Below are 13,616 nucleotides of genomic sequence, written 5' to 3' on the forward strand. Positions count from 1 at the left end.
GGCCCCTACCAGAGGTGCACGGTTATTGTAAACCATGGCAAATTATTGCAGGGGTGATTGAGTTGGCCTTTTCTGTCTTTTCAGTCGAATAAGAGGGATATTGTTGTTGTGATGCTGTGTGGTAGTTGTTCACAACAGGCAAGCACCATGGGTCCAATTAGGATATTTTGCTTTACTGGTGAATTATGGTTCGAAAATGTATTAATTGAATAATAATAATAAAAGATAATAGTAATTATAGCACAGCTGTGTACCAACAAAGGAACCATAATCTATTGGAATTCACAGCTTAGTAAGGTGTAGTCACATTATCTGAGTAAATCTGGTTTGGTATTTGCACTGTTTTGAAACACTAGACAAAATGACTAATGGTAAGCTTACATACATTCTCTTTAGCGGTAGACACAACATGTTAGTGATGTGTCACTACATTTTTTTTTTTTTTGCTTCAACCATCTAGTAATGTGTATGGTGGGCCGGGGCGGGACTAGTGTGTTAGCACGGTGTCCTGTTTGGCTGGCCGTGACCTCTCCTGCCACAGGAGTTAAGTCGGCATAAGGAAATTCCTCTGCAAGTAAAGTCTGTTGAGTTGTGCCATTCAGGCGGCCCGCCGTCCCCCCACTGTGTTGTTCTGGAACACACAGCAAATCCTTGTTGAGCCAAAACTCCCACTTGATGCACTCCTCCGGCCGGCCTAATTGCGTTACTGCTCAGAGGAAGGCTATAAAGGCGCACTTCACTTCACTTCACTTCAGAGTGCTTTGGTTTGCGCTAGTCTTCCTCCATGTTCAGCCCAAATTGTACACAGGGTGTCACACTGTCAAGCACACTGTCAAGACAAACATACTGTATCAACTTCCAGTTCCTTAGTTGGTTGCCATGCTCTTTCTTTGTTGTAATGTCATGCCATGTTCTTTGAGACTGTGACTGTCCCCAAATCCGTCTCAAAGTTTTTTTGTTTTTGTTTTTTTTATTTATTTTTTTTACTGTAATTGAAGTATAGTTGTGTAGACCTCCAGCTTGAAAAACACAATGTACATCACATGTCTACTACTCAAAGTATGGTTATTGTATGGAATGTGGTGGTTGTTGTCGTCGTCGTCGTCGTCGTCGTCGTCGTCGTTGTTGTTGTTGTTAATGTTAAACATCAACAAGAGGATCCCATTCAATCAAAATAGAAACAGGTGGTGGGTTGCAACTTTTCAGTGATGCTCAACCTTTGTTACACAGAATTAAGACTTTTCAAGTCACCGCTGCTGATGTCAGAGGGGGTAAGCGGAACATTCTGTCTAGAGTAGAATAGAGTTGAGTAGAGTATCATTTATTGATCCCAGGGGGAAATTAAGGTATCAAGTAGCATACACACATACATAAAAATACATTGCCCACGAGACATTACACACATACTTACACATAAAATGACCATATGTATCTCACTGTTACATACATTTAGCCAAGGCATCTCATTCAGCCAAGACAATAGTAGTACCGGAAGTGTTTTATGACGGAGGTCTCTCTCTGACTGCCTGGTGGTTACAGCGCCTTTAACACAAGGGACAAACATGTGTCTGTCTGACCACATTGCAGGCCAAGACAGTGTTGGGAAATGCATGTTCGAGTATGCGGCTGTTATGTGTGAAGCTTGGTGCTTAACAGTGCTGTAAAACAGGCTAGCTGATGGAGGCCATTTCCTTTTTCTCTAGCATTGGTATCAGTGCATGACAGCTTTTTGTGATGCATTTATTGTAAATGATTGAAACCACATGGTTGTGTGGTTGTGACTCTCGCTGTGCAGAAACAACTGATGAGTGCAGAGTTTGTGTTTGATGCTCTTTCTCTGTATGTGGTCGGTGTTGAAAATATTTAGCTCTAACCAATGGCGATGTGTCATTTATAGTCCCCCCCGTCATGCTTATTTTTGTGTGCCGTAGATGTATTACTGAGTGTAAATCTAAAACGTCATATGCCGGTGCTGTTGAAGCACAAGTGCATTACATGGAAAGTGCACTAAAGTGACATCCAGCTTTGAAGTTCTGCTCTTGCGCTGTGAAGTGACGGACAATAGTAGTGCAGCATATTATAGTACATCTGGATCCATATCAGCTTTTTCTTTCGGCATCCCTGCCTCTGCAATCAAGTGTAAAGAGCTGAAACCATAAAGCCCTGTGTGGCTCAGAGGTGCCAGCTAGAAGCTTTAGTCCCGTCCTGTTGCGAGCATGTCGTTTTGGAGGAAATCAATGGTAAGAGTACTCAGCACTTTTGTATGTTTTTGCCAGTGAATTAAAGTAACGTCTAATTGAAGTCCAAGCAAGCAAGCAAGTGAAGTGCAACTTTGTTATTTCTTTGGTAACTTATCTAACCACAACATGTTGAATGTGCACTGTTATTTGTGCTAAGCTGTTGTGCGGATGAGAATTTGCTTAAGGTCTAACTTATGCTAACAGCAAGGAACGTACTCTCCTTCTGACAGTGTAGAATATGGATGTGGGCTTATTTTGAAAAAGGCCAAACATAAAACCTTAAATTATCTCATTCCCAGCCCTGGATTTTTAAGTGGCTCGATTGAAGTAGTTAAATTTAGCCAAGCCTTTAATTAGATATCTGCTGAAGTGATGCGCATTTGCAATGAAGGGGATGGAAAGACACAACATGTCTGACTCGTAACTTTAAAACTGATCTTACTGTGCGATCGAAGAGCTTAGTGTGTTTCACTGAATTGAGGACCAATTCCATGACGATACGATTCGATATCGATGTCTTAAAACAGAGACTCGATTATTTTCCATACTTAAGAACGCCCCACGATCTGATGCGACTCTATTCGATTTTTTCCAATTACTTTGCCACTTCTTAGTATTATGTTGCACAAATAACAGCTAGGGCATTGGACAGGGGCCAGCAATTAGATTATTTTCGATATTTAAGAATGCCCCATGATGATACGATTCGATTTGATCGTTGGCCATTGGATCGATGCATCGATACATCTCGATTATTATTTACACCCCTAACCAAGTAAGGTAAGCGTACCCATTAAGCCCATGTACCCTTTAAGCCCACTTTCAACTTTGAGGTCAATTTAAAGAAAGGGAAAAGGTGAATTTTGTTGTTCATCACCCTATCCAATTAAATATTTTTGTTACTGACAAAATGTTTTTTATTGCAAACAAATCACATTTTTTATCGTCGAGTTATTCCCGTCCAAGTGAATCCAGTCTCAGGACTACTGACAAGAAGTTGCCTCAAAACTTTGCTGTTTTGGGACATGTCAGAAATCATACAATATCAGCTAGTTTAAGTCAAATGTTTTGAAAATACTTTCATATTTAGTAAACTAAGAGGTAAATGTAATGATTTTTATATATATACATGCAGTGTTTTACTAAATTATAGCATTTCCCTTCAAATGGAAAGATGTGTTTTATGAGCGAGCACACGCCAATATTTTCTTGATACAACCACACACCATCTTTATCTTACTCTACCGTAAGACATGTGGTTAGGTATGAATTCTAAGCATATTCCAGTTTGTTTGGCATTGGTCTTTAAAGAAATGCATCATGAAATGTTTTGTGGAGTTGATTATTTCCATAAAATAGCTTTTTGTATAGGCGGGCTTAATGGGTACAAGGTGGGCTTAAATGGTACACCCCATTGAAATGCATGCAAGTTTGCATGCATGCTTATGAAAAATGCCTTTGAGGGACATAAAAAGTGCTGTACAATCCCAAGTTGTTGGTTTAAAAGGCGTAATGTAATGAACTAACAATAATCAATAAGAAAAACTACATTTCTCTGTTTGGATGTAGAATTTTATGAAGTATATGAAGTAAAAGATGCCGTAATATTTAATTAGGTTTTATGCACTATTTTTTTTAGCAAATCTTACATTTTTGGTCTGAAACCATTTATGCCATGTAGGCTCCACTGTTTAAACTCAATTCACACACCTCACCAGGTATTTTGATAGAGAAATAACTATATGAGCTTATTTGGAACACAAGTGGGCTTAAATGGTACCAATGGTACCATTTAAGCCCATTCAGACTTTTCACTTTTCTCGTAAAAAATCTTCATATAGTACTTTGAAATATCCATCAACTCAGTGACAAACATTGAGAAGAGAGGTAAATCTTACTATTTAACAAAATATTTCACAAAAAAATTATGTGAAGATGATTGAAAAATAAAGAAATTTAGATTTTGGTGGGCTTAATGGGTACGCTTAAGGTCAGATTAGACTTCAGCAACTGCGAGCGTGAAAAGTCGCGTGGGAGTGGCCACGAACCAATTTTGTATTCATGCATCTGCGAGCTCTGCGAGGTCCGAGGTCTCGTTGCCAGCCACATTTGAAATTGCGCGATTAGGCTACTTTCACTACATTGTAAGCACTGCGGTCATTATTAAGCAATGTTGCTTTCTATCCCGGTTAGCTAGGTATTTTCACACAAATTGCAAAGGCAATGCAGTGGTATCATTATTTGACATACCCAGTCTGTTTTCACGAGCAGAAAATGCAAGCATGTAAAGACAGTTGATTCTGCCGATGTGTGTTTACATTCGGTGGAGGAACGGTAGTAAAACCGCAGGCATTGTGCCACGAGTGTTCAACTGATGCATTGTTTGTTACTTAGCTTAGCTTCGTGTATTTACACACATTTACACACAAGGCATTAATAAAGTTTTTAACAGAATACAGCTCTGCTCTCGCAAACTACTGGCATTGCGCTGCCACAAGAACAGAACAAGGAAATAGCGAGACGACCAATCATAGTGCCTTTTTGTCTGCGTACTCCGCGTCCGTCCGACGGATAGTTAGATTTTTTTCGAGGCGCTAGACGACGGGCGCAGAGCCTCTGAGAGGGGGGCGTGGACTCGCATAGACAGAAAACGGACGGACGCAGATTCTATGCGAGCGAAGCATAAATCTAGCTTTACCTTACATGTTGAGAGACCGAGACATGTACACAGCCAGGTACACATTTACTCACACACACACACACACACCTCACTTAAACAGGAAATTCTGGGTAACACGCACATGCACACCTCACATAACAAAACACAAACCCCTCAGAAAGCAACATCACACACACACACACACACACACACACACACACACACACACACACACACACACACACACACACACACACACACACACACACACACACACACACAGCTCCAGCTGATCCGGGTCGGCGCGTGCCCAGAGGACATGGTGTTTTTGGTGTTTACAGTGGTGCGGCTGAGGGTGGCAACAAGAATTCCATCAGCGGTGCACCCATCATCGCGCTGAAGAATTTGTAATGAGTACGAATTTTGGTGACCACAAACCCCAGTATCCTCCACTCGCTCTACCCTACTCTACTCTACTGTACTGTACTCTCACCAGCGACCCCTTGCCAAGGGTTAGGGAGGGGTGGGGTTGGGGGGCTGCTGCTGTGCTGCATAGTTTTGGACCGAGGGCTTTTCTAGTAGAGTGTGTTTACGGTCAGCGCTAACAGGAGTTTAGTTCTTCATAATTCTTCATCGGAATGAGATTTTTATGGCGTGGCCTGCATGGTTGTTCGCATGAGGTGAACAGCAGCTGCTTTTATTTGTGCGTAGGAAAATGAGATGGAGGCCATATGTGCTTGTTTGCTTTTAACCGAAAGGTTCTAGCCGGAGTACCCTTTCTGACTAGTCAATGTGGCCATCTTCCTAGTAGTCGACGTAGCCTTTCTCCTAGCTGATGTATCCTTCCTGCTTAGTCAACATAGCCTTCCTCCTAGCTGATGTATCCTTCCTGCTTAGTCAGTGTACTGTAGCAGCCTTCCCCTGTGCGGAGTACCCCCTGGACCACTTCATGTGGCCTTCCTTCTAGCAGGTGTAGCCTTCCTCCTCCTAGCCTGAGTAGCTTTCTTCCTAGTCCTCTGCCCTGGCTGCAGACTTCACTTGTCTTCTGTACTCCACTGCACACAGTGTTCTATACATGGGTTCTCAGTGTTTATCAACACGATGTTATGAGGAGGGGCAAGACACTGGCAGCCAACCACGTGAACATTTTTTTTGACTGACAGTGGTTTCCAATAATCAGAGGTTGAGTTGTGCGCAGCTAGGTTTGCACAGTCAGGTTATATAAACAAAATTTAGAACCCATGTATAGCAGCAGGTCCTGTCACAAGATAGGAAGGGGATCAGTTCTGAAGACACCCCGGCCTACTCCGAGTAGGGGAGGGGAGGGGAGGGGAGGGTGGTTGCTATGTAGTCAGTCACACACACACTGGCAGCTACAACAGAGGTGGCAGTGAGTCAGGAGGCATCAGATAGCACCGGTAATGGGCTTCTATCAAGAGCTCGTTTGGTGAATTAAGTCCCATCTCCAGGGACGACCAGCGCCGATTAGCCCAAACAGTGTGGTGGTGGTGGTGGTTGTTGTTGTTTTGGGGCAGGGTCGTGGTGGTTGTAGCTAGCCAGAGTCGGGCTCTGCTGCACCCCCACTGGCTATGCTGGGGGGTGGGGTGGAGGAGCCTGGGTTACTTATATCTACAGGTTGGATGTTTACAAGCTTCACATTACGCTAACATTGCATAAATGTCATTAAAGACAAAGGAAATGTCGACCTGTTCCCCAACAAAAACACATGGTGCTGTGCGCACGCAAGTAAAATCGTAGGGCTGAAGTCACTTACTAAGTTAGTTTACTCATTACTTTGTTCCCTGTTCTCCCTGAAAGGGTACCTGGGATAAGATGGCCTTCTTTCAAATTTTATTCTAACATGGGCCTAGTCAGTTATGGTTTGGGCAAATGACAAGGACCATTGTTTTTGTTGTTGTTGTTTTTTTTAGTGGCTCTTCTTAGCAGTTGACTTCGTTTTGGCTGTTCTTGTCATTACTTTGTGTAAAAGAGCAATGGCTAGGCCTATGGCTGTGACTGGGCTTGTGTGTGTGTGTGTGTGTGTGTGTGTGTGTGTGTGTGTGTGTGTGTGTGTGTGTGTGTGTGTGTGTGTAATGCGTGTAAGCAAGCATGAATGTGTCGTTTATGTGCGTGCGTGCGTGTGTGTGTGTGTGTTAATTGCATGACAAATCACATGTTGCTACATTGTTTCTGATAGGCCACATCCTGAGCACAGGCCAGGCCACTTTGTCACTCATCGGGTGGTGGGCGGCCCACAGTGCACTCCCAGCATAGAGAACACGGGGCCACCGCGCTTCCCACTACTAGCGAGTCGACAGCCCCATCGATAAAGACCCATAGTAGATTATTAAGCACAAGTGACATGATGCATGGGCCGGCGGTGTTGAATACAAAGACACCCCACCAAATACAAGTGCAGCGCAGCGCGGTTTGTCATGTAATGGTGACAAATGTTTTCTTTGTCAATTGTTGCCAGACTTTCTCATGAACGGCCACCAAAAGTGGACCAGACAGACCTCAGCCGGTGCTGCTGGTGTGGCAGGGTTCGCTGTGCTGAGGCTGGTGTTTAGGAGGTGCATTTGTGGACTCTGAACATGGTCAAGCAGTGGCCGGATTATCCCTCTGGGCACACAGTGGCACAGTGCCCGGGGGCACCAGCCATTTGCAACCAGTCAGGGGGCACCATATGACAAAATAAATGGGGCACTTCACCTGTAGCCTGGTCCTGACCATCCCATAATACTAACATTTCATTTCGTATTCATGGTCTGGGGGGTTGTTTGATCTGACGCGAGTTGTTGAACAAACATGTCTGATGTCTATCTTTGGCGATGTAGGACCGTTAAACAGACGTGTCTGACAGAACACTCTACCGTAGAATAAAATTACAACGTAGGACCGTTTGTCAGAACACCGGCCAAATCCTGCCGCTCAACATCGCTCCACAGAAAACAGATACCAGACGTAGTGGGGAGCCAAGTCTCTTGGCGGAAGTACGTAGGATGGTGCGCGAGGCTACTTCACCTGTTGGGCGGCGCACATTTGCTTAAGACGACCTGCAGACAAGTGAGGGCTATTCCAAGAGTAAACGGCTATGCTGTTTGAACAGCTCTTGTTTGTCTGGTCTGGTTTGCTTTGTTTGTTGTTGGCCATCTGTTGGCGTTGTAGGGTCTCGGGAGGATTTGGTCATATCAGTTGACATTTAACAAGTTTAAATTTAGGAAAAAGTAGACCTAGATTGGTTTCAATACTGATATTCTGTCGCTTGTTGTGCTACGTTGGCTCCTACAGTCTGTGTAGTGTATGGGTCAGATTTGACAGTGGCTGGGTGGTATTGTACAAGTAGCCCTTTAGGTAGTAGCTACGGCCTCTGTGTGGCTGCATAAAGGAATGTGTCTTTGTCCTAAACACACGCACACGCACACGCACACACACACACACACACACACACACACACACACACACACACACACACACACATAGAAAGCAGCTGTGCCACTGGAATGTTGAGCTCACACCAACAGAACAGAGGTGCTGTGCAATAACGACAGTTTCCAACCTGCCTGAAAGGAAGCCCTGTGCTGATGGACAGTCATGGGCCTAGCCATCCTAGAGGAAGCCGATAGACAGCCATGGACATAGCCGGCCTGCCATAGGAAACCATATGCAGATAGACAACCATGGCCCCCTAACCATCCTAGAAGAAGCAACCCAGTTAACACAGCAATGGACATAAGCATCCTGGAAGAAACCCTGTTCAGATAGCAAATGGACAGCAATGGGCTAGCCATCCTAGCACAGGATGCAGATGGACAGCAATGGACACGGCCATCCTACCATAGGAAGCCCTGTGCAGATAGACAATCCCCATCCTTCATATAGACAGCCAGGCCAGCCATAGCTGTAACCATTGGATTAGAGCCACCTGCGTGTCCGCAAGCAGCACGTGGAGTATTCGGTGGGGGGGGATCAGGGGTCACGCAGGAACGGGAACCAACGGCTGTGACCTGACTCAGGAAACACTTTCGTTTGCCCGCGATGTTGAAAAGCTGGCTGTGTGTGTGTGTGTGTGTGTGTGTGTGTGTGTGTGTGTGTGTGTGTGTGTGTGTGTGTGTGTGTGTGTGTGTGTGTGTGTGTGTGTGTGTGTGTGTGTGTGTGTGTGTGTGTGTGTGTGTGTGTGTGTGTGTGTGTTTTGTGGGGGTGGGTGCGGTATGCAGTGCAGTGGGAAATTAGTGGGGGCTGTACTACTGTCATGAGATGGATAACGGGGAGTAAGACTTAATGCTTTTCAGTGAAAAAGGTGTCAACAGATGCTGGTATGCGTGGCTACGATAAAAGGACTAGCAGCAGATTGCCTAAGGACCTTTTTTCCAAAAAAATCTTCTTAATTGTGCGTTAGAGCTGTACTTTTTATATCTGTGAGTGGTGGTGGTTTATATCTTGTGGTTGAGATGGTGGAGGCACTGTTGCATGTGTATAGGAGTTAAATTCACCCCCCATGTGTCTGTACACCTGAAGTACAAGAGGGGGCTTTTTCTACAGCAACAATGTGTGATTGTGTGCATGTGTGAAAAGTAAAAAGAAAGCCCACCTAGGAAACTCCCATTGTCATTGTGATATAGCACTCCACATCACACAGTGCTCACTGCACACAACGAAAATGCATTTATTCCTCACCTGTGCACGGGAGCAGCCCCAAACAGCGGCCCAAGGAAGCAGTGTGGCGGGACAGTCGCCCAGGATACCTCAGAATGGGAATGGGAGAGAATATGGTTAATTACTCCCTCCGCCGACGTCGTGGGTTGCACGTCGAACCTTTGAGCTACAAGTCTGATGTCCTAACCGCTTGCGTATGGCGTGTATGCGTTGTGTGCGAGACGTGAACAGCACCTGTAAAAGGCTGGGACTCACTAATTTGACGCCCTTTCGGTACTGATGTCTTACGGCATGCAACCCTAACCCTAATCCTAACCCTAACCTTAACCCTAAACCTAACCCTAACATCGCTTGTTTGAAATGTTTGATAATACCATGTGACGTAAGACATCAGTACCGAAAGGGCGTCAAACTAGTGGGTCCCATAAAGGGCTGAGATTAGTATAGGTACCTACTCTGGGGCAGGTGACTTTGCCTGCCTGCCTATCTGCCTACTGGGTGGCTGTGAAATTGTTGGGTTGTACTGGTACTGACAGTGTGGAATTTGTGCTACAGTTGATGAAGGCAATGTGAGTGAAGGAAGACAACAAGTGTGATATTTTAAAAAACGGAAACTCGCTGCCTCAGGACCAACAGCTGAGATGATGCCCATTTGCCTACAGCTAGAAGATTGCTTTAAAACGCATAATGGCGCCCTGAAAATAAATTGTTCCCTAAATATAGTGAAATAACTTTGTGTCCTGAAGCCAGGGAGAGATTGGAATCCATTCAAGCCCAACAAAGTAGCCCGAACAGTCTTGTCTAAAGCTAGGCTATAAAGAATTGTGCTTTATAGTACAACAATAGGCCATCAATGTCACCACTCTCCGATTCTATCATATACCTTTATCTGTGTACTGGAGCGTATTAATAACCACATGCACTGAAATAGATAGGGGGCCCAATGTTATCTAGTCACAATGGAATTCAAAAGTCAAAAGACCAACACAGCCAAGCTTATCAAAGTATCTTAGTATGCATCTATCTGTTATCTGTTTTGTAGCGAATGTCGTAAGCCAATAAAACACCTCTCTCTCTCCTTCTTTCTCTTTCTCTCTCTCTCTCCCCTCTCCTCCACCCTCCAGACAGGATGCAGACCTGAGGGCACCCCCGCCGCTGCCTTGCCGCGTAGGACCGACGGCGACGTGCGACCATCCGCCTCTGCCTCGGCTCCCTCGCCCTCCTGCTCCGCGAGCGCCTCTGCGTCCGCGTGCCTTGTTGCGAGAGCCAGCGACCCCGCCCCCGACCCCACCCCCACGAGCGTAGGCATGGGGTTCGGCCGGGACCTGCGGAACTCGCACGAGGGCCTCGTGAAGCTGCAGGACTGGGAGCTGCGTCTCCTGGAGACTGTCAAGCGCTTCATGACGCTGCGCGTCAAGAGCGACAAGGAGTACGCCTCGCTGCTGCTCAACATCAGCCAGCAGGTGGACAAGCACGACAGCCCCTCGCAGGTGCACTACATCAGCACCGTCTCCAAGGTAAACAACAAACAACACCTTATTATTTACCTATCTACAAGCACGACAGCCCCTCGCAGGTGCACTACATCAGCACCGTCTCCAAGGTAAACAACAAACAACACCTTATTATTTACCTATCTACAAGCACCGTCTCCAAGGTAAACAGTTAGCAATAAACAACACCGTATTATTTACCGATCTACAAGCACGACAGCCCCTCGCAGGTGCACTACATAAGCACCGTCTCCAAGGTAAACAGTAAACAATAAACAACATGTTATTATTTACCTATCTACAAGCACAACAGGCAGCCCCTCACAGATGCACTACATAAGCACCGTCTCCAAGGTAAACAGTGAACAGTACACATGTTATTATTTACCTATCTACAAGCACGATGGGCAGCCCCTCGCAGCTGCACTACATAAGCGTCTCCAAGGTAAACGATAAACAACAAGCTTTTTGTTTATCTGTTCATCTATTTATCAATCTACAAGCACAACAGCAGCTCCAAGGTACACTACATCAACACCGTATTCAAGGTTAGCAACACCATGCCTTTTTGATCATCTATTTACCCACAGCACATCTTTGTAGTTCGTACCAAGTAAGTTGCTAACTAGCGAAACTAGCAACAATGGTTCCGAGAAACAAACCCCAGCAACCTATCTGAGGTAAACAACAACAACATCGTGTGACACTGTGTGTACTGCCCCCTACTGGCAATGCTGCTCACAACCATATCACATCCTCCCAACTGGCATAGTATAACGTCGAATAAATCTCTAATGTGCCACGAAGATGGCAATGAGCTGACAGTCAGCTGTGCTGTGGAGAGAATGAGACACCTCCATAGCTGTGCTCACAGGACGTGGAAGTGTGAAACTTCACTGTTATCTGTGACCATAATAGCGTATGAATTTTGTGAGATGAAAAGAAAATTGTCAACCTGTCATGACTCATGACGTTCTTTGGAGGTAAATTGCCATCAACATGGGATTAGGTTAATGAGGCAAAAAAAATCTACGTCTCAAACATCAAAGATGTCAAAATTCTGCTTACATTTTCTGCTCAGTTAAGTGTGTTCCTTCTGTGTCATTTACGTAGATTGTAGACAGCACTTGGCTACAGACTTCTGAAGCCTGTCAGCCTCCAGCAATCGATGTCTGAATAGGCACCAACAATTATTTTTTGTCAGAATCAAAGTTCAGTTACACAGTCACAAGTCTGTCTGGACTCGCATCAAGTCGCAACTTGCACATGAAGTGACCGAGTAGTAGCCAGGCTGTGCCCTCCTAGTGACGCAACACTTTCAGCGTTGCAACTAGTCAGGTCAAGAGCAAGTAGGCCTACTTTCTGAGTTCCCGCAAATACGGGAACTCCTCACACTTTGTCGATAAGCAAACAACCATAAGCAAATCAAGCGAGGCAGGTCAACCATGCCGTTTGGGAAACATTAATTGTTATGCTCTTGGTCAGACCAAGTCTCGAAGAGATTTGAACGTCGATGATTATCAGGCTAACAGAGTAGAGTGATTGGCTTCACTGAAGTCATGGTTTAATCAGGGTCAACTTCCCAGGAGCTGATGACACCTCAATATTAAATCACTGCAGGCTAGCATCACATGCCACACTTCCACTGTGTCTGTGTGTGTGTGACTGCTTCTCACACAGTGTACTGTCATCTCACAACAAGGAATTAATATGTGTGTATGTGTGTCAGTGTGTGTGAGTCAGGGCTTGACATTAACACCTGCCAACTGGCCAAATGCTGTTATATCTTGGCTTTGGTTAGTCATGATTTCAGCGAACTAGCCACTTTGGCATTCCTTGGTATGCCAGTCAATGAAAAAGTTAATGGCAAGTGTGAGTGTCACTGTTGTTGAGAGATGGCTAGCTGGAGTAGACCTTGCCAGTGCCTTGGATGCAGGTTGGCATATTCAGTGTAATGTGGTTGGCATGATTAGCGTACTGTACAGTAAATGTGTTGCGCGCACAGTGCCCTGTAGGCTGGCAGGTCGGTTAGCATGTTTAGTGTAGTATCCAGCACTGTGCGATCTGGTGCTTGATTGTGATTGGGTGTTCCAAGTAGGGATGTTAACCGGTTGTCGACTGGATCAACCGGTTAAAATTGTCTGCCACCGGTTAACCGCACCACCCACCGGTTAATGAGGCTCAGTAGCTGGTTAAGATTTTTTTACATTTTCGCCATCCCAAGTTCTAAGTGTTGGTAAATCAGCCATAAACAAACAGCATTCCAAACTAAGATTCTATGTTACACACTTGCTTCTACGTTTGTAGTGAGAATCTGTTGCAGTTGGGGTAGGGAGAATACAGAAAGAGGACATCTCTGGTTAGGGTGTCAATATGATTGCAAAGGCGTTTCAATCCTGTGTGTATCTCGCCCCGCTGAGTTTTTGTATCAAAGTTTGTGTCTAGCGTTGCGATAAACGCGCACTCGGCCAGTGGTGTTGCTGTGGTAACCTCCCACTTCCTCAACTGAACGACGCAAGGCGAATGAGTGATTACAGCAGATATTGTCAGCGATTAATTTCATTAGTG

At 45.1% G+C, this 13,616-nt stretch overlaps 1 protein-coding gene across 4 annotated transcripts in view; it reads left to right on the forward strand.

Moving 5' to 3' along the window:
* fer (fer (fps/fes related) tyrosine kinase) overlaps positions 1–13,616 on the forward strand; it is a 61,667-nt gene that overhangs the window by 1,055 nt on the left and 46,996 nt on the right. For all 4 annotated transcript variants that reach the window (XM_063210292.1, XM_063210294.1, XM_063210293.1 and 1 more), the window contains exon 2: positions 10,680–11,072. In XM_063210292.1, coding sequence (XP_063066362.1) covers positions 10,863–11,072 — 210 coding nt within the window. In that variant the 5' untranslated portion in view covers positions 10,680–10,862. The remainder of the gene's footprint in view (positions 1–10,679; positions 11,073–13,616) is intronic.

Source organism: Engraulis encrasicolus, chromosome 11 (genome assembly GCF_034702125.1).
Source record: "Engraulis encrasicolus isolate BLACKSEA-1 chromosome 11, IST_EnEncr_1.0, whole genome shotgun sequence".
In the NCBI taxonomy this organism is placed as follows: Eukaryota; Metazoa; Chordata; class Actinopteri; order Clupeiformes; family Engraulidae; genus Engraulis; species Engraulis encrasicolus.